The sequence below is a fragment of the Ochotona curzoniae genome, unplaced genomic scaffold, assembly GCF_017591425.1.
Source record: "Ochotona curzoniae isolate NIBS_2020 unplaced genomic scaffold, NIBS_Ocur_1.0 contig_2321, whole genome shotgun sequence".
NCBI classification, from domain to species: Eukaryota; Metazoa; Chordata; class Mammalia; order Lagomorpha; family Ochotonidae; genus Ochotona; species Ochotona curzoniae.
In genome coordinates, this window is record NW_024465421.1 from 18,533,080 (window position 1) to 18,554,572 (window position 21,493).

At 50.7% G+C, this 21,493-nt stretch overlaps 1 protein-coding gene across 5 annotated transcripts in view; it reads right to left on the bottom strand.

Annotated features, from left to right (window-relative positions):
* CIITA (class II major histocompatibility complex transactivator) overlaps positions 1 to 21,493 on the bottom strand; it is a 38,935-nt gene that overhangs the window by 13,130 nt on the left and 4,312 nt on the right. For 2 of the 5 annotated variants that reach the window (XM_040973338.1, XM_040973342.1), the window contains exons 2-8: positions 6,723 to 6,869; positions 6,420 to 6,515; positions 3,794 to 3,856; positions 3,518 to 3,598; positions 2,155 to 2,199; positions 1,011 to 1,163; positions 388 to 522 (exon numbers count right to left, since the gene is read on the bottom strand). In XM_040973338.1, coding sequence (XP_040829272.1) covers positions 388 to 522; positions 1,011 to 1,163; positions 2,155 to 2,199; positions 3,518 to 3,598; positions 3,794 to 3,856; positions 6,420 to 6,515; positions 6,723 to 6,869 — 720 coding nt within the window. Of the gene's footprint in view, positions 1 to 387; positions 523 to 1,010; positions 1,164 to 2,154; positions 2,200 to 3,517; positions 3,599 to 3,793; positions 3,857 to 6,419; positions 6,516 to 6,722; positions 6,870 to 16,927; positions 17,097 to 18,542; positions 18,716 to 21,493 lie in introns of those variants that run through there. The other 3 variants (XM_040973340.1, XM_040973341.1, XM_040973339.1) reach the window with 3 other exon arrangements.

A 21,493-nucleotide genomic window follows, 5' to 3' on the forward strand; every position in this document is an offset into this window, starting at 1 on the left:
CAGTTCTGTGAAAGCTGTGCAAGGACGCATGCCAGTCTGTTCACAGTGCTCAACTCAAGAGGAAGGCACTCGGGTGACTCTTACAAGTGTCTCTCATTGTTTGGCTTGTGGATGAGCATGTGGTAATGTTGCAATTTGAAAACATTAACAGAGTTTTTAAGAAAAGGAAGGAAAACATGGAAGGTCATTCAGGCACTCCAGACCAGCACACAAAGCCTGGCTCCTCTGCTCTGATTTTTGAAAGATGGTTACAAGGAAAGCTGTGCTAGAGAGATTATGAGAAAGTGCTAGGTTCCAACTGCTGAATACAGCCAGAGAGAAGGGGTCAGGCAGCAGCCAGGTGGTGGTGCAGGGTGTTGGCCTGGGGAAAAAACCTTGCACACTCACCATGACAGATGAATACACTGGAGATGCCATTCCCAGCCCCTGGGATTTGCCAGAGCCACTGGGGTGGAGTGGAGAGAGTGGGGATGAATTGGATGGGTCCAGCAGCGAGGTTCGTGCAGCTCAAGGAGGGGGATGCTGCAAGAAACAAACACAGTGAGGGAGGAACTTCCCTGACACTCACCTTGTGGTTCTGCTTGGTGATTGTTCAGTTCATGCCTGACTCCCCTGTAGCACTCCAGCTTCCCCTAGAGCAGCAGCTGCTGCCATCTCTCATATCTAGCAATGTGGCTGGCACAGAGCTGACACCTGGATGGGGTCCCTCCAGGTGTACCAAGCACCCCATCTCCTCCATCAGAATGGGAACTCCCTGAGGGCAGGACCACTTCACTCTGAGACCTTCGTGGACACAGGAGCTGTCTCTGCTACAGGACTGGGCCTTTCTGAGGGCAGGGCCTTTGCTTGCTCTATCAGACTTGGAGCCTGTCATTTCTCGGCCTGTTCTCCACATGAGGATGAAAGTGGCTGGGACACTGGGGGTATGACATGCATGGGGCATTCCTGCTGCCTGCCTGGACCCCAGTGACCTCCCAGCAGAGGAAGCCCTCCCTCACCACTCTGAGTACCAGGTGTCTGGATGGTTTCCTCCCGGCAGGCATGGCTGGATGCGGGCTCCTGGCTGAGCGGGGCAGGTGGCGGTAGACAGGGCTGGGCTGAGGCATCCGTTATTGGCCCCACCAGGAAACTGCCTGTCACCCCAGGCACCGTAGGAGGTTCAGCTGTGAAGGGGACAATGGAAGAGGTTGGGTAACATCATCTGGGAGTCTGGAGGGGCTCTCCTGGGGTGTGGCAGGGATCCTTTCCTGGTAGCTGGAGGAAGCCCTGGTGGCAGAGCTGATCCCCCTGCCCCAGCCCTGAGCTTGACACACAGGGCCTAAGGGCTTCCTGAGCAGGCCACCAGGGCCCCACAGGATGGGGAGAGCAGGAGAGCAGGTGGGCAGAACAGGAGCTATAAAAGGCTGCTAGTTTCCATCCCTCCCACCTTCTTCAAGCAGCCATGAGTCCTTCAGGGGTCTCTTGGAGGCTCTGAGTATTCGAACTTCATCCAGAGAATGGCAGGGCTGTACCATGCACCTGTCCCTTCCAAGACTTGAGGCAAGGGATCAATGTCACCCCTTCAATGGGAGATTTTAGATGGGAGGGACGTGCCTCTCTCATCAGCATGCTGGTCCTGGAAATCAGAGTTCCTGTCTCCCCCGTAGACTTGGAACTCTCTGAGGTCTGGGACCACTTCACCCTCTGGGGGTCTTCGTGCACAGAGGGCCTGTGCCCACCACTAGACTGGGCCTCTCTGAGAGCAGGGCTTTTGATTGCTCTATTCCTCAGTCTGTCTTCCACATGAGAGGAGGCGGTCACTCAGCGAGGGTCCTGGGTGACTCGCTGACCCCAGGGGGCTCAGCACACTGGAACAAGTGTGGCCTGAAGGGGCAGCAGAATGGCGGTGCGGGTCTCAGCACTCACTCAGGGGAAGCAGGAGGGGCTGTTGGGGGAGGGGCTTTGGAGCAGAGGGTGCATCTCCCAGCAGCCCTCACACTGCAGATCTTGGCTGGATACCCAAGGTCCTGGTTTGAGTCCCCCCTCTCACCAGACGTGTGGGCTTGGACATGGGACTTCACCTCTCTGACCCTCATTCAATGCCAGTTTACATAGGTACTAGAGACCACAGCTTCTCTGCCTCCAGTGCCCCCTGGATCCCCAGGCCTGGCTCACCTAGCTTCCGCTGCTTCAGGTCCACAGGACACTCCTCTGGGAAGGCTGCAGAAAGAACAGCATGGTCAACTGCCTAAGCCATGAGGGTGCACAGACCTGGCAGGCCACGTGGCCTTGCCTCTGAGGTCAGGATATGGCGTGCCCTACCTCCAAACCTCCCAGCCCCTAACTCTTTGGCTTGAGCTGATATCGTGCTACTCCAGAATCCCATTATCAGACTCCCTTCTACTCCACCTATGATCCAGCACTCTGGGAAAGCAACAGAAGATGGCCCATGTACTTGGTCCCCTGTCACCCATATAGGGAGATCCAGATGGACTCCAGTTCTTGGCTTAGAAGAGCTCTCTCTCTCTTTTTCTCTCTCTCTCTCCCTCCCTCCACCTCCCTTCCTCCACCTCCCTCTCTCTCTGTCATTGCCTTTTAAACAAATAATTAAAAAAAAAAGAAAATTAATGAATAGATACAGAGCTTATATGTGAACCAGCACTTACTTAGGAAGTACTCAATTAACTGTTGTGCCCACTGTACTGCTACTTTCGTTCAACAGATCTCTATTGAGTTGCAATTGCACACCAGGGACTGTGCTACATTTCAAAGATGTAGTGATGAGCAAGAAAGACAAGGTCCCTTTCCTCACAGTATAACTAGTGCAGACTGCAACAAGTGCTAGGGTCTAATGAAACAAATAAGATAAGAATAAGCAAGAAACCTGTGTGGAAAGAGTGGCAGGAGAGGCTTTGAGGAAGAGTGACACTTCAGCCAAGACCTAAAGGATTTGAAGGAAGAACTGGTAGAGAGAAAAACACAAAGGCCCTTGGCCTACAACGTGTACACGGGCTGTACGGAAGGAAGCCAGCGTGGCTATATCCAGTGGCTCTTGGTGAGTCTGGAGTGGGGGAAGGGCCAGCTCTTGAGGCCTTGTGCGCCTTTCATACAAGACACTAACTGGAAAGCTGACAGGGGAGCAAAGTGATCTGTGTGCTCTAAAAGGGTCCCCTTGGCTGTCACATGAAGAGGGAAAGTGGGCTGGAGGCTCCGATGGATACAAGTATCAGCAAAGGTCATACAGGTCATAAAGAGAAGATCCAGGATCCTAGCTCTGTTCTTGCTGATGCTGGAGTCTATGGCACAGCCTCAGAGGCACAGCCACTGAGGAAGAGCCCAAATCCAAGGTCCTGGGAATGACAGCCAAAGCAGCCAGGGGCACGGGTTTGCCAGGAGAGCAGCTCTGTACCCAGGCCACCTCTTTCCTCCTGGGTTTCCAGCAAGAGAGGGGTGGGGATCCCAAACCACTGGGTGAGGCAGACAAGTCAATGGAAGAAGGGCTGTGGGCACAGCAATGGCTTGGGAGGGGCTCACTCACGTCTCTTCTGACTCTCCTGCACCGCTTCCACTGGCACCTCCGCGTTCTCACCAATCATGTCGTCTGATCCTATGTGTTCTACTTTGGAGAAAAAACAGACACCGACAGTCAGAATCAATGGAGGTTCTAGGCCAGCCTTGCCTGTCCTCCCTACAATGGGGAGAGGGGGCTGACCAGCCAGCCAGGATGGTCATCAGATGTAATGGCACCCTCCCAAAGAATAAGGAAGCAAATGCAGGCTGAGCCAAGAACGCCCCCATTTCCACCCCAACTTACTGAAAATATCTTTGCTCAGGCCCTCCAGCTGGGAGTCCTGGAACACATACTGGTCCAGTTCCGCTGCCCAGAGAAGGAAAAGCAGTCAGTCAACAGTGTCACTCTGAAGCCTGCTGTGTGCCAGGCTTAGGCTAGGCATGCAACCTGGCACACCGGGAGGACTCCATAAATGATTGCTGAGGGCACACATGATCAACTGAGTGAATGACCATTGACCCTATCAGAGCTCTGAATCCAGCTGAACAGGTAAAGTGAATATCCATGGAAACCTGCCTACTGCTGTGAAGTAGGTTGGCACAGGGCTTGAATTCAAATTCCATCTCTGCTCTCCACTGACTCCACCAGCTGTGCAACCTTGGGCCAGCTACTTAACTTCTCTGGGTTCCCATTTCCTCATTTTTGTAAGAATAAAAATAGTTCTTACTACTTAGGGATGGGTGAGATGATTACAGGCTCTGCATTTAAAGAATTCAGCACAGTAAACATATGCAGTAGGCACCCAATAAATGGTTACTGATACCAAGTGGCTCACAGTTTGGAGCCAATGGGAAAACGCTATGGCAGGGCATCAGAGACAAGAATGTATATTGGGTAGGGCAATCAGGGACGACCTCCCAGAGGAAAGGATCCTGGAGTCAGGCCTTGAAAGATGGGGCAGAGTGTGAGAGGAGGGTGGAGGGTTCTCTGGGTAATGGAGATAGAGAGGAAAAGCAAAGAGGTATGTCTGGGAAATTTCAAGAGATGGATGACCACAGTGGAAGTTTCAAGTTGGGAGAAATTAGGACTTGGATTTTTTAAAAGTTTTATTTGGGAGGGAGGGAGGCAGGGAAGGAGATAGGCAAGGGGTTGGGGATGAGACAGAGAGAAAGATTGTTCAAATTTACTGGCTCACTCCTCAGTAAGCCTGCAAAAGCTAGGGTTGGGGCTGAGCCATGTTAAAGACAGAAGCTGGGAACTCAATCTAGGCATCCTCTGCATGAGCCATCCCCTCCTGGCCCCACGGTATACGTTAGCTGGAAGAATTGGAATTGGGAGCTGAGACCTGAACCTGGACACTGCTAGACGGGATGCAGGCACCTGAAGCAGAGTCATCACCACCAGCCTAAACACCTGGCCACCAGTTCAGTTTTACGGGTAACAGGCAGTTATGGATACCATCTAAGCTGAGGAATGAAACGATGGCAAAAACAAGGCTAATGATGAGGTTGGTGGGGTGTACGTAACACCTCCTGAAACTCCCTTTTGAACTATCTTACCATGGTAGTTTACTTCACCTTCACAGGCATTCCTATGAGGCTATCGTGAAGTGGTCATCCATATCGAAGCCATGATAACAGCTCGGGGATTCCTTCAATGACTGCTCACCCAGAGAGAGAGTCTTCGAGGACAAGGGGAAGACCCACAGCCACTAGCTGTTCAGAACAGTTTCCTCCTCCTGAGGAGAGCCCCAAGGAGTGCAGTGCCCTGCTCCTCAGATCCTCTGGGATGCCTGGATCTTTGCAGCCCTGCCCCAGCACTTCTGCTGTCCCCAGGCAAATCTGAGGCCTGGAAGGAACTAGGCAGACTCTAGAGTTCTGTCATTTCGGAATCACAGTCACCACTCCTCCCTATTCTCTGCCTTTAGGTGTCATTGGATTAACTGTGCCCTCAGGACAAACTGGTCACATCCATGCCAACTACGGCCCTCCTGACTGATGTAGTCCCTGGGTTGCCAGAAGAGGGTTTAGGAAGGACAGTGTGCAGGTTGTTCCTTGTACAGGGGTGCCCAGCCAAGAGGGCAGATGGTGAGATGCACTGTACTCCACCAGTGCGGTTGCGTTTCTGGGTTTGGAGTTATATTCTCTACCAGAAGGGGCACCTCTTTCTAAGTCCACCAAGGCTCTTAGGAAACAGTGGTGATTCGGGTGGGGAGGCATCCTCTACCCTAGAAACCCTCAAAAAGGGGGAAAAAAAAAGAAATACCAGCAGCTACAGCAACAACACTTGTGCCTCTCCCCTGACAGTTCTGCCCCTGTCTGAAAGCCATTCGTGTTTGAAGGCTTCTCAACCACGACTGCTGCATATCTCCCAACCACAGGCACATTCCTGTGCTAAATTCAGGAAACCCTGAAAAGAACTGGTTACAAGTCCAGACCCTCTCACTGCCCAGCACCATCTGGAGTTTGCTGTGGATAGCCAGCTGCGTCTCTTGAATTTCAATTTCCTTATCTGTGAACTAGAGGTCCCCCTGGTACCAATGCCCTTCGCTGTTCAATGCCCTACTTAATGCATGGACAGTAATGAATGTACCCAATAAGTGACAGATCTTACACATGTAAGAGTAGTGTGGCATAGAGCTGGGGTGTGGGAAGAATGGAGATGCGGTGCATGCTATTTACACCTTATGAGGAGGAAAGAGAAAGAAGAGCAGATGCAGAGGTAGGTACAGAGGTGGAGGGTGCGAGGGAATCATGTTTGCCCCTCCCATTTCCCTGTCTGCTCTTCGTCCACTGCGTCCCTGAAGGCTCTGTTCTCCAGGCCCTTGTTCTGCATCCCCCCGCTATGACTTCTGAGAGGGTCTTGCTGTGGCTGAGAGTAACAGGCGAGAACCAAGAATTTTTCTCCAGGTAGTTCTTTCTTCACTCACCGATGTTGGCATAAGCCTCCCTGGTCTCTTCATCACCTTCAATGTCACACAGCAACCTGCTGAACTGGTCACAGTTGATGGTGTCTGTGTAGGGTTCTGGAAGAAAAAGCACTTTGGATGAAGCAGGAGAGACAGGAGAGGGATTGTGTGGAAGGTGGGAAAGGCAGGCGGACTGGCAGGGATGTGGGAGAGCTGTCCATGGTGCTGACCATTGCTTAGAGACCTGTGCTTCCCTTGGCTGCAGACTGGCTGTACGGTTACACTGGGGAGGAACCTGAAACGTGACAGAGGAGAACAGCCCACCTGAGCAAAGCTCAATCTCTTCTTCTGCAGCCAGGCTGATCTGGTCGTAGAAGTGGTACAGGTGCAAGGGATCAGCATCACTGTTGAGAAGTTCCAGGTACCTCCCTTCCAGAGACCCCAACTCCATGGTGGCACACGATCCACCACCTGCAAAAGAAGCCTCATGTGGTCACCTCATGCTGTGGCAAAGCATTCTCACCTGCAACAGTCCCCCAGCGAGGAAGCAGCCTGATTCTTGTGCTCCAGGTGGTGGGGACAGGAATTTGAGTTTGAATCCTGGCTGTGAGACCTTAGACACAAAGTGTGCCCTCTCTAAATACCAGTTTTCCAACTATTAGATCTGGGGAAGGACCCTCAAAAGGACAAGAGTGGCTCCATGGGGTCCTGCCCATGGTCACAGGAAGCTTGCTATGTTGGGCACATCAGAGCTGGAGCATGGGCCTGAGATGGGGCTCCCTGCCTGGATCTCCTCACAGTGCCATGTGTCTTCTATTTGTGACAAGATCTTGGATATTGGCATGGGTCTTCCTAGTGTCCACAGAGCCTCATCTTCTATGTTTCTAGATGCTTAGCAAAGTTTTGAAGGTCCCTCAACTGGGCTCTTGCCCCACCTGCAACTTCAGAGCAAGGTGGGGGCAGACCATACAAGCCAGAGCCTGGAGAAGGTGGGGACCCTGTCTGTACAGGTCACTGACCCCAGCCTGCTGCATGCTCCTGTACATGGATGGCTCTCTCCATCCACAGGGCATGTTCTAGCTGAAATCCACAGGTGTCTGCTGTGTGCCAGGCAGTACATACATAGCAGGATTTCTAGAAATTACTCAACTGGGTTCATTTGCATTGCTATCTTCAGATAAAGGAAAATAAGCTCAGAGAGGAGGGCAGTGAGCAAGACTGTGAACAAACCAACCAGCTTCAAAGGCCTGACTCCTTCCACGACCTCTTTGAGTGGCTCTAAGTGTCCCTAGGGAGATGTCTTCCCCCAGTCAGGGAGGGCACCGGGTGTCAAGGTGCTTTCTCCTCCCGCCAAGCTGTTCTGGGTGTAAAAGAGGAGTGCCTTTTTGGTAAATGAGCAGTATTTTTAGAAGATCCTTTTTTAAACCACTCTTCTCCTGGGCCACCCCTGCCACACTGAACTCAAGAGGACAAAATGTTTCTCATTGTTTTGCCACCGCAAGTCCTTTTGGGGCTTGTTTTCCAACCACACTTCACACTGACAGTATTAAAGAAAGTTCTGAAATAAAATTCATTTTTCTCTCCTCTGAGAGAAATCCAGCGCTGCCAGAAAAGGTCTAACTCAGACCTAATCAACCTGACAACTGGTTTGTTACGGCCTTTCCGACCATCTGCCTGCCAGCCGCGCTCTGCTGACGGGGCTCTTGTGTGTCTTGGGCTGTGATGCATGTCCTGCATTTTCTGGTTTGCTTCCATCACTACAACATCTCTGGACACTGGCATTGTTACACCTATTTTACAGATGACACGGAGGCCAGGCTTTCTTTCCAGAAAAAGGATTGGAGTAGCCATCTATCCTGGAGGTACTCCAAGGAAGAAAATGCTGCTTTTCTACCAAGAAACCTTTCTGGTTTGCACTGTGACCAGACTGTGAGAAGAAACCCTTCCTTGCCTGTTGACTACAACTCCTGGGACAGTAACGGAAAAATCTCCCAAACTTAAAAGACCGTTTGGGTTCCAAGTTCTGCCTTTGTCCTTCACTGCATGCCTTTATCCACTCAGCCTCACCAGCTGTGTGCAGAAGCAAGGTGTGTTGCGATTCAGATTCCTTGCCACCTGCCTGTCTTCTTTCCCTGATGGTCCCTCTAAAACCACTCTGTTCCCCAAGCATGACCAGCTGCTTGCAGAGGTCAGATGGTGATGGGAAACCAGGAGCGCAGGGATGCCTGACTGTCCAACCATCCCCATATGCCTTTGCCACAGAGGCATTAGTTAGGATAGCTTCCTTTTTCTCTTCTGTACCTGTGGGCCTCTGTGCAAATTTTTCCTCTCAAAATCTGTAAAACAATAATTTATACACTATCTCCTCAGTTCCCCCCAGGGATCCCAAAGAGACTTAAAATACAGTCCTTGCCGAGCCATGGCTGGGCTGTAATATCCAACAACAAGAACCAGCTTGGGTCGAAAGCCAGTCAGGAACTGGGCTAGGGCTGGCTCATGGACCCACTGGCATGCGCAAAATCCGGCACTGGGAGAGGTTCTGATGGAGGAGCCTGGGCAACTCCTCTGGCAGGACACAGACCCCATGGGTAAGCGCAAAAAGCATGAATGGAAACAGCCCAGAGCAGGCCACAAGAAGTTTCCCACTGGCATACATTAGGCATGGATTGGGGGCCGACCAGGCTAATCAGTTAATCATCACTGGCAAATCCGAGCACCAGAACAGAGTAAGGGTCGAGCCAGGTTTGGTTGCGATAAAAACCAGTCCACACTACAGAAAGCCACGAGGAGGTTGACTGTGCCGGATGTGACTGCAGTGCCCATCCAGCACATGTGAGAAACAGGAGGGGAGGGAACAGCCAGCGGGTGAATAAGGGGAGGTTCCCCTGCTGGACAGCTACTCCCACTGGAGAGCATGAACTGGGATGGGGGCAGACCAGACTAAGCAGGGCTACAACACCTGTGCGCCTCATGTGGACTAGACCAGGGAAAAGCCAGGATGGGTTGATTGTTCCTATGGGTGCAACCTACAATTAGAATGGAAGAGGGCTGTTTGGGCATAGCCGTAGCATCAGCTGGCAGAAACTGGCACTGAGGGCTAATCCTGTCAAGTTAAACCACAGAACCACCTGGAGAGTGCACAATCCGGGAGTGAGAGACCTGGGAGGGAAATAGTGGGTTCCCCCCTCTTGGGTTACCACTGCCACGGGAAGGCACGAGAACTAGGACAGGGGCTGGGGTAGCTAGACAGAGAGGCACTCAACCACACCCGTGAAGGCTTGACTGTTGAGCTGGGTAGATGGATCCAAGCTTCAATGCCATTTGTCATGTACGAGAACCAGGGGGGATGTGGCTCAGATTGGACTGGTCTGCCATACATACTGGCAAACCAGGGTAGGGGGTTGGCCTGGTGGGGGTTATTGTGGGCCGCTCTCATCAGGATGCAGCTCCCACTGGTTTAGGTGAAGACCAAGTATGTGCTGTGCAGAACCAGGCTGGACTGCATCACCCATTGGTTCCAGTAGAAGACGGGGCTGAAAACAGAACCAACCCAGCAATTGCAACTACCAGCTGACCAGGTGATGGACTGTGCTGGGCCCTGTGCTTGCTGGTGCATACAAGTATCTGGCCTGGGAACACCTCAGACGAAGTTTCTTTGGTGATCTACCCAACTGAAATGCCAGAACCCTAACCATGAAGGGACAGAAGATGGAACAAGTTAATCAACCACCTCAGCTATAGGTTGGCAACAAAATACCGGGCAAATAGAGACGCTATGATGGACAATGTCAATTAATGGATTTATCAACAACCTCATCGTGTTTGGAGAGGCAAGATTGGCAGCAATTTCAAAACTGGTGACCTATTGAAACCACTTCAATGAGTATCTCGGAGCACGCCCCACATGCGGGACTTGGGGTGGGTGGGAAATCAGGTGGGGCTTCTCCCTCAATATCCCCCTGTACCTCAGATATATGAAGGAAACAATATGGAAATAATAGTCTTACCCACTTTCCTGTAACCCTTGACCCTTTATGCACAAATTAACCATGTAAAGATTGTTAAAATAAAAAATATTAAAAAAAAATACAGTCCTTGCCAATAAATCTGCAATGTAGACCCAGGCATTCGTGTTTAAGAATGTGGACTCTGGGTTCAGATTCCCAGTCCACACCAACTGTGTGACCTGGTGTAAATTACTCAACCTCCCTGAGTCACAGAATCCACTGCACTTGGTGGGCATTGCCACCTGCTGTCACTTGATATTGTGCAACTGGAAAAATTAGGAATGTCAAGTGTTGGTCATACAGGGGGCTGCAGAATGATGGGGGTGCAGAATGAAACAGCCACTTCAGTAACAAGCTGGCATGGCTGAGAAAACCTAAGAATGCACAGCTAAAACAGCCTAGTAATCCAGTCCTCAGATACATGTATCACAAACACTCCCACATCTACACAAGGGGAGGAGGATGCTCTGGTTATTATTATTATTATTCTTATTTACAATATTTATTTGAAAGGAAGAAACACAGGCAGAGATTGACATCTGCTGGTTTACTCCTCAAATGCCAGCAACAGCCATGGCTGTGCCAGGCCAAAGTCAGGACCTTGCAACATCATCCAGGTCTCTCACATGGTCTCTCAAGAACTTGAGTGTTATCCACTGCTTTCCTAGGTGCATTGGCAGGAAGCTGGATCAGAAGTGCAGTGGCTACTACTTGAACCAGCACTCCGATATGAGACATGGGCATCCCAAATGCCAGCTTAACATACTGCCACTACACCAGCCCCAAGGATCCCCCATTTCTGCATTGTTGTGGTCACAGGGAGTTGGGAGACTACGTGGGTGTCCAACACCGAAGGGATGCAAAGGTAGGGTAGAAAGTAGCTGCTGAACTCCAAGGAGGCCAATGCATTGGTTGAGATCAAAGACCAAACGCAGATAGCTCTTCAGAGCATCCACAGAAGGGAAACATGAAGTATTGGGCAACTCTCAGAGCCAGAAATCCAGATGTGCAGGCTGACACATGTGCACGGACAAAGCAACACATAGTTTTCAAAAAACCAAAGTGTATGCCTGCAATGCATCAGAATGGGTGCCTCAAGCACGGGAACGAGGGAGGTGAGAAAGGGAATAAATGAATCACAATGCCTCAAGGGATCAAAGGACATAGTGCTACGAAACAAACTGTGCAATGAACTCAAAGTTGAAAGGTTCTGCGATTCAAAAGGAAAGAAAACACAAAAAACCAAAGTGGCAGTAAAGACGCCCCTTGGAGTGGAGGTGCTTCTGTGACTCAGCAGCAGAGCAAGCACAGAGCCTGGTCTCCACAGGCGCTTGAAAAGGGGTCCTGCCAAGGATCCAGGGCTAAGTTGATCTGTGCCAGGAGCCCTCAGTCCTGGGAAGAGGACAGGAACATGGCACTGTGGGAGCCAGGCACCATCTGCAACCAAGAAAGCCCCAGCTCTCTGGCCCCCGTGTCCCGGGATAATGAGACAATGGGTAGTGGGGGTTGAGGACTGACGGAAGCTGCCAGTCTCACACATACCCTTTACTTCCCGGAGGAATCTGCAGAGGGCACAGAAGACACTAAGAGGAGACACTAAGATTGTAGCAACACCATGAGGCTGACTGAAAGGCAGGCAGCTGGGGGGGGGCAGCTGGGGGGGGGTCTATTTCTGTGCCAGACAGGGAGACCAGAAGGAAGGCAGGCAGGAGTGTGTGTGTGTGTGTGTGTGTGTGTGTGTGTGAGAGAGAGAGAGAGAGAAAGAGAGAGAAGGAAACCAGACAAGCTTCTCCTCAAGAAAGGTCTGGAAAGACGGTGCTGACTGGCCCTGGGAAGCCACTGAGGACTGCAGACTCCTCAGCTGTGCCACAGGCACCTGGCTTGCAGACTATGGAGTTTTTTCCAGGGTTGGGGTGGTGGCCTTAACTACTTTCATTTACTTACTTACTTACTTACAGATAATACATTTTAAATATTCAATATAGTCAGAGGTTTAATGGAAATAGTAAATAGAGTTCAATAAGTACAAAAGCAAAAAACAATTTGAGTAATAGGCAAGGACTATAAGCAATAATCAAATCAAAAGGTGAGACATTCAACTTCACTCATATAAATCTGAAAAGTGTTACTTTAATTAGCCCATAGGGCCTGGCTGTTATGTTTTCCAAGCCAATGTAAGTGTAAGTGTGCATATGTGCACGCGTGTGTGTGTGTGTGTGTGTGAGAGAGAGAGAGTGCATTTTACTGACCATCACAATGTCTGTCTGCAGAGAGAATAAATCATTATAACCAGAGGCCCCATTATTTTCTACTGTCTTCTTGCTATTACAGTACTACTGCCCCTTTGGCAGCTGGATTTCTAACCCTTGGCTGGGAGGTCTGCTGAAGTCTCTTCCAGCCCCGAGTATCTACCAAGACAGCATCCTGGGATGGAAAGGTGACTGGGCAAGGGAAAGCAGCAGTGAGGTCTGCCCAGGATAGTCTTTCTCTGCAGAAGGGCTCGGAGGGACTGGCTTAGGCACCCAAGCCAGCCAATCACATGAAGGGCAGGAGCAGGAAGCAGGAGGCTGTGTTCTCTGAGGTGCCGGGGATACCTCCATGGCTCCCTTGCCAGCCCAAGCCTGAGAGGTAAATGAAAGTTACCACTTGGGCACCGTGGGATGCAGAGGGCAGCTCATCAGTGACCCCAACCTGTTACTCTCAGCCTTGCTCGCTGCAGTCCCAGAACCCTTTAGGACTCTGCACTGTCCTCATGCTGCCCAGCCCCGATGGAACTGGACCCACCAGCCATGGAAAGATGAGATGCCAGACCAGGAAAGCTCCAAGTGGTAGCAAGATGGGTTCCAATCCCTGGCCGTGGAGTTTCTCAGCAATGGCAGGCAGGGAGGAGGAAGCAGACCAGGCCTGGCGGTGGAAAAGGCAGAGTTCATAGCATTCCTAGGGGCGGGAACTCCTTAACCCAGAGGCTCTCAAAATGCAGACTGCCCCCTTCACACATTTTAGGGCCGTCTCTGCCTACCATCTGTTGTACAGCTTCCATCACTACTTTCCTTAAACTCACTTTACAAAGAAACTTCAATACACGCACATTAAAAGGAAGCTTTCTAATACTGAAAACAGAGAGTCAAACAGATACTTGCACACCAACGTTCATAGCAGCATGATTCACAAAAACTTGCAAGCCACCCAAGTGTCCCTCCACACGCAGGTGAAGAGGTGAGCAAGATGGGGTACCGCCATACGTGGCTAGTTCAGCCACACAAAGCATTACACTCCAACACAGGCTACAACACAAGTGAACCCTGAGGATGTCCTGCCAAGACAAAGTGGCCAGTGTTAGAGTATTGGTATAATGTTACTATGTTACAATGTTAAGAATATTAGTGTTAGGTGATATTAGGCCCTTTTGGGTGAGAAGCCACTACTTCGCTAGGTCAGAAGGCACCTGAACTGTGGGAAAGCTCCACTTTAGTGATAAATCTGTCTCCCTTGTTTCTTTATCTGCCATCTAACCCAGGTACAGGAAGGCAGGGGCACAGTTCCCCGGCCCCAGGGACAGAGGAGCCAGGGTCGGGAGGAGTCATAAAAGACTGGAGGAGCCATAAAGACAAGGGTGTCAGGATGGGATGAGCTGTAAATAACAAGTGCGGGAATGTAAACAATAAGTGTGGGAACATAAATAATGAGTGTGAGAATGGAACAGATTGCTTACACCTAAATTTGTTACTTTTGAGTTGACTTTGATATATGTTACAGCCAAGACAGGGTATATAATCTCCAGCCTTATGTTAAGTCGGGGTCTGATCCACTTGGCTGGCCTGTGTGCCCCAAGTACGATCTGACCCCAGCATGCTGGCACAATAAACTGTTTGCTTTTTGCATTACCAGTGAGACTCTTTCGTTTTCTGGGGGTTGCCTAGCTCACACCCTAATGTCCGGGCGGGGAGCTCTGGCCCGGACTCTAACACCAGGTACAAATGCCACACACTGCACGATGACAGGAGACAGCTGGAGGAGCCAGAACCTCAGAGTCAGAGAGCAGAACAGAGGTTGCCAGGGGACAGAGCACTAGGCAGTTCCAACTTCACACGCACAGAGCTTCAGTCTGGGATGACAGTCCAGTCTGGAGACTGCCAGCGGTCATGGCTGTATACACTAAGAATGGACTAAATGACACAATTCTTCACTTGAACATGCTTGGAATGGCAAAAAGTAAATGAAAATAGAATTACAGGATGTTTAATTTGGTGCAAAATTTTTTAAATCCATATGGGTTTTTTTTTCATAAAATGTGTTTTCTATAGTTTTTATTTAAAGATTTATTTTATTTTTATTGGAAAGGCAGATATACAGAGAGGAGGAGAGACAGAGGGGAAGATCTTCCGTCCTGTGATTCACTCCCCAAGTGAGCACAATGGCCAATGCTATGCCGATCCGAAGCCAGGAGCCTCTTCCAGGTCTCCCACATGGGTGCAGGGTCCCAAAGCTTTGGGCCATCCTCAATTGCTTTTCCAGGCCACAGGCAGGGAGCTGGATGGGAAGCGGGGCTGCTGGGATTAGGACCGGCGCCCATATGGGATCCAGGGTGTGCAAGGCGAGGACCTTAGCCATTACACCATCACGCCGGGCCCTATAAAGTTTTTTATGGAAACCTTTTGTACATATATATTTCAATTTTACAAAATGCATTTTCTGGAGTCCAGTGTGGTAGCCTAGTGGCTGGGGTCCTCACCTTTCATGCTTAAGGAACCCATATAGGCACCAGTTTGTGTTCTAGTGGCCCCTCTTCCCATCCAGCTCCCTGCATGGGGTCTGGGAAAGCAATTGAGGATGGCCCAAAGCCTTGGGACCCTGCACCCATGTGGGAGACCTGGAAGAGGCTCCTGGCTTTGGATGGGCTCAACTCTGGCTGTTGTGGCCACTTGGGGAGTGAATCACAGGACGGAAGATCTTCCTCTCTGTCTCTCCTCCTCTCTGTATATCTGACTGTAATAAAAATAAATAAATCTTTTTTAAAGCAGCATTATTAAAAAAAAAGAGAAAGTTTCCATATTTTATCCAGGTTACAGATAAACCTTGGAGAGGGGAAGTCACTTGTCAGAGTGACTGACACAAGTCTGAGACTCAAGACAGGAATCTTCAACCCTGCCTCTGACCGCTGCCCTGATGACCCAAGACCAAGAACTTACTGTGTTAACTCCCTGGCTCCACCACACCCCTCCCATAGATAGCCTTATATCTATAGATCTTCTTTGGAACTTTTATTGCCTACCCTGCCGTTGTAAAAGTCATCATGGCTCTCCCAGGCACTAGGGAGAGCTGTGTTCAATTTCTGACTCAGCCAACTGTTTGTTAGGGTTTGCAAAACCAAGCAACAATTTCCACCTGAGGCTTTGTAATGTACAGAGAGTAAGCGATCTGATAAGGGCTATACCACTCAGTACCTCTCGGTGTATTTTACTGGGGGGGGGGGGGCGCGGATAAAAAACAGTAGTGCTATCACCTGGACTAGATGGTTCAACCTGCAGGTTCCCAGCCTCACTCTAGTTCTAGCAAGGGCAATAGATCTGGGCCCCTGCACACTCTATGATCTTCCAGGTAACCCCCAATTGGAAGACCCCAGGGATCCCAGCTCATCTCTGAACACCCCTCAACCCCACACTCGGGGGTCCTCCTCCCCCTTTGCTTCCACCAGGCCCAAGAGCAGAAAGAGTCACTTGTCAGTTTCCTTAATTCTGACTGGCAAGGGGTAGTCAGAGTTGGGGAGAACAGCATAGACAGAAAACTTCCTGCAAAGTTAGCAGTTCCTGGAGGGGTAGTGCCAAAGGCTCCCCAGCTTGTGCCACTTCTCCAGTGTCACCTGGGGCTGAGAGAGAGGCTGTGGGACTTTTCTAGAACCCAGGAAAACCTGCCCTCACCTTCTCAGGGTGCTGTAGCATCTCTCCTTAGCTGCTGTTGTGATTCAGGATCCCAGAGCCAGGTTAAGATGTATGGCAAAATCCGATCTGGTCTCAAGAGACCTACCCCAACACTCAGAGGGCCAAAGAGAAGTGAGAATTTTTGTGGTCCTTGGCTAAAGGTCCCGCTGGAGGGCTCAGTCCTTGGACTCCAAAGTCTAGGCAGAGGCATGGTCCAACAGGGAAACTGAGGCTCCAAGAATAGCAACCCTGCTCCAAGGTCCTGCATATGGTTCTGCATCCCCCACAGGGTCCAGGCACAGCCTCTATGGGATCCCATGCAGGTGACCGTCCCTTATTGTCTAGCCCTAGGCCTGTGTCCGCTCCCATGGGAGTTGCCAGATCCCAGCCTCTGCAGACAATCCTGCCTGGCTTTTCCTGCTGCCTCCCCTCAGCACAGCTTTCTCTCCCTCCCTACCCCTTGATCTGGAATGGGGCTCTGGACAGAATAGCCAAGCTCTTCTCTACATTCTCCCCGCTCCTCCCAGCTTTCCTGTGTGATATCAGGTGAGAAAATGACAGTTTTTGAGCCTTGACTCCAAGCCTGGGGGCCCTGGTCACCTACCGCTGTTTCCTGTGCTCTGTGTTTCCAGTGCTGTGCTGCTGACGGCCGTTCTCTCCTGCAGCTCTCCGGCTGTGGCAGACTCCGGGGTCAGTCCTCTGGCCACTCCACCTCTCACCCTCCCTGCGTGGTGCTCTTTTCCCCTTTCACTTTCTGTTGCACTGCAGTGTTTGAACCAAACTGCCGAGTAAATAAGTACCAGACTCTCCTGTGGCGCCTACCATGTGTTTTCTCAGAAGCGTCCTGAGTCGCTCCCAAGGCTCCCCATGCCCAGCCAGATGCTGAGAGAGCGTCCCAGACCCCACGCCAGCCACTAGCAGTGAGCTGCAGGCCCTGGCTTGCAGTGAGCTCATCCCCACCCTAGTGCAGCCTTCCGTTTCACTCCCGCTCAGCTCAATCTGTGGGAAACCACCTCCATGAACATGGGCCGAGACCTTCGAGCCTTTCCCACTCCCTAGCTGGCAGAGGAAGAGAAAACTCCTTGGAGATCTCCCCTGGGTGGAAGCTTAGCTTTGTTCACCTCATGTTAGCATTACCACACCTGCTGGCGGCCACAGTTCTGCCCTTCCCCTCCTGAGGTCTTGGACCACTGTCCACCCACTGCGGAAGACCTTGAGGAGGTCACTTCTCTTTCCCAGCCTGGATTTCCTCATGTGAAACTGTAGAAGCATGTCAAGATGGCCTCTGATCTCTCTCTCTCTCTCCTTTTCAGGCATCTCCCTCAGTCACCTGTGTCTGCATCCAAAAGGGCTGGCAAGTTTGTCATTTCTGCATTCGGAGTACCTCACACCTTTCAGGAGAGTTTGGGCAAAAAGGCCCTGCCCCCTTCTGACCACACAATGCCAATAATACCGGTCTTTGGTTTCCACAAGGTATCACACGTGCGTTAGACATCTGACTTCCTCACCACTACCTCGTCCTCAAGACTTTCCACTTGATCCATTTCCCAGCCAAGGAAAGCGCAGACTCCAAAAAGGTCACAACTTGCTCAAGCACGCCACTCTCAGCCAACAGCACAGCTGCCATCAGAGAAGTGCCAGGTGTCTGTGCCAGGCGCTTCTCTCCCCATCTGTACCCTACCCCCACTTTCTCAATTACTTTTCACCAGCTGCCTGGGGGTCCCCTGCCCCCACTTTCTCAATTACTTTTCACCAGCTGCCTTGGGGTCCCTCAGCCACATGTGGGCTGACTCCAGTTCTGTTTCCCTGCTTCCCTGGGGATAGGGTGGAGACTGGCAGAGGCTCCAGCCTAGAATGGCTCCTGTATTTACCCAGTATTACCCAGACCTGGGAGCAAAGCAGGCAAGCAGTGCTGAAAGCAAACAACACATGGGACTTTTAGAACCCTTCAGCACTGATAAAGCCCTCTCAGGTCCAGGCACCTGGCTTAATCCAGTCCTCCACGTGGAAGGAAAGAAAGAGCCGCTTCATATCTTCCAAGAGCCTGCTCCAGGGGGATGTGCACACTTTTCCTCCCCCACCCCAAGCCTCACCTCCCAATGCAGAGCCGTGTCTCTGTTTATCTGGATGGCAGAACCAACCAAGACCTCACTCTAAATAAAGGCTCATTCTCAGCTTGAACTTCATCTACCCGACCTTTTTACCTTGGGGCTGTTTACCTTGAGGCTCTGATCGGTAGGAGCCTGCAGGTGGAACCAGGCAGCGCATTGTGAGGAGCACAGCAAGGCCGAGGTGCCCAGGGTGTGCAGCCCCTCTGGGTGTCCTCAGCCTCCCCCAAGGATGCCTTTGATCCTCAGCTCTGAGGCAGGCAGCTTCATTACTAGCCTGTCTCCCAATACCTTCCCAGGAGCCCACCACTCAACATGCAAAGGAAGCAAGCGAGGGACCATCAGAAAACTCTCTCCTTGCAGGGTACCCACTCCGTTTGTCTCAGATTTCTTATGTTTGGATACCCCCTAATTTGCCCACACTCCCTTACATTCTCTCCACCCTCTGATGTTAAATTTCAGTTCCTTATTGTGGAACAAACTGGGTGACCACAGAAGGCTGCAAGTTGTCTGTTGGCGGGCCTTCGAAGCTAACTTTCTGAAATGGTAACTGGGATGGATTCACACTGATGTCAGCTGCCAGGATCTGCCAGTGGCTGCAGGCTGGGCCATACCCAGAGCCCCACAAACACAGTGAGCCTCTGGTGGGGGACAGCACCCTTGTAGACTCCATCCCCTTTCCTATTCAGTGCCCATACCCAACTGCTCTGAACTTCATGAATGGTCTACCTACCATTTCTTCTTCATTCTAAGATGCTGGACTAAAACAGAAGAATATTAGCCCAGCTATGGTACACATGTAGCCAGATAGTTTGAGTGACACACCAATACTGACGTACACACAGGGATAGAGCTAGTGTCTCTTTAGGGCTCTGTCCGTCCTCCTGACGGTAGCAAGGAGAAAGCCTCAGTTGCTGCCACGACATGTTTGAAGCAGCCTCTCCCCATATCACTGGGAGCAGCCATGTGGCCCCAGAGCCTCCTGCAGCCCATGATGTCTGACTAGAATCCAGTATCACTGCTCTGACTTCCTTCAATGACTGCCTTCTGTGGTGGGGACATTTTTCTTCTTTGAAATGGGACATAAAGATTCCTTTGAAAATGAGTGAAAAATATGAATTGTTTTGGGGGGGAAATAGTAAGTAAATCATAGTCTAATACAGTTGGCAGAACAGGCAAAAACTGTGAGTGCTACTGATGTGGTTCAAGTTTGGGACATGATGACTTCCAAGGTCATGCATTTTTACTCAAAGAGTGGTAGAGTGAGAGTCAGGGCTGGCTGTGGCTGGCAGGTGTGTGAACTTGGACTCTGCCCTCCTTTAGTGGGACCTGTGGGCCTTGGTCACCTCATGTGTGAAATGAGGACGATGTTTGCCTTGGGGGATTATTTTGAAGCTCTCACAGCTTTCAGAAGTCCCAGGGGAGATGCAGACCAACAGAATGTCTCAGAGTCAATGTGAAACACAGTCTGTTTGGCTGACACAAGACACAACAGCAACTGTTAAAGAGATTCTGTCTCACTCTCCCATGACAAGGTGCCAAAGAAGAGACAGCGCCAGCTTGAGGCCATTCCTATTCTCCTAGAGGCAGGTGGCTCTGAGGTTTCGAGCCCCATGGCCACGGCAGCTTCATGTCAAGATGGGGCTTGGGCCGACAGCCAGGCCTGAGATGTCCTTGCCTGGTCATTGTCACCATGCCTCACCTGCATGCTACCTGGTCTCTCCACATCCTCCCTTAATCCTTCCAGAAGTGTACTTGGTGAGGCTTGAATCAGTGTGGAACACCTCCAATACGGTGTGTCAGGCTGTGTGTATGGCTGAAGGCAGGCGCTCCACACTGGTGCACGTTTGAGAGGCTACTGTGCCTAGGCAGGAGCTGGTGGCATCTGAATTCCAGCACGTGCACTGGAGATGGAGAGACGGCAAGAGAATACACAACCTCTAGAACTGAGTGAAGGTGGAAAGGAACTGGAGGGGGTAGTTCCCTGACTCTAGGTTTTTTCTTTTTTAAGATTTATTTTATTTGTTTGAAAGGCAGAGCTGATGAGAGAGAGAATCTCATCTGCTCGTTCACTCCCCACATAGCCACAGCGACTAGGGTTGGGGCAGGCTGAAGACAGCAGTCCAAATACTTGGGCTATCTTCTGCTGCTTCTTGGGCACACTAGCAGGGAGCTGGATCTGAAGTGGAGCAGCCAACTTGAACTGGTGCTCATATAAGCTACTGGTTTCTCAGATGATGGCTTAATTTACTGTGCCACAATGCCAGCCTCAGTGTAAAAGGCTTTTTCTCCTTACTGAGATGCCACTTAAAGATCTCCAGAGTGTTAAAGTTTAAAACTTTCTGTGCCCAAACAAATTTGTCTTTCCACTTCATCCTTCTAAGAGCTTTCTGAAGTACTCCACAGCATGATGCAGAACATTAGCCACGAGCAGCTAAAGTTGCCATTTAGGGATGGGTGGGAAGAGCTTGTTCTTCAAAGTAAGATTAGCAGACTTGCCAGTCCCTTGGGTGGTGACCCTGGACAGACCATGTCCAGCCCTACTGTGGTGCCGTGGCTCAGGCAGGGGTCCTTTTTCCAGGTCTGCTGATTTATACCTCTGCCATCCTTTGAGACCCGAGTTTCACTTTCACCTCCCTTCCATCTTTATCCATCTTCTATTTTGTTCACTTTTTACAAAACTTCTTAGCAGGATCCAGCGTTTAACACAATGGTTACATCACCACTGAGGTTCCTGAATCCTACCCCAAAGCTTGAGGGTGTGATTTGAGTCCCTGAGTCCTCCTCTGCTTCACCCCCAGCTTCTTGCTAACACACACCCTGTGATTCGATACATAGCTAAGCAGATGAAGTAAGTAAGTGTGTTTAAGTAGATGGAGGATCACAAACAATAAACTGAAAAACCTGAGTACATGTATGGGCAGACAGTCCAGGTAAGTCTGAGGTCAGGTATCTGGAAAACCAAGTAGAGAGTAGGGACATAGGTAAGCTGCTCAAGGCTGCTGCCACAGCGAACAGAAATGTTCCCAGTTGGGTCAGGTGCCAGGCTTGAGGGTAAGGTG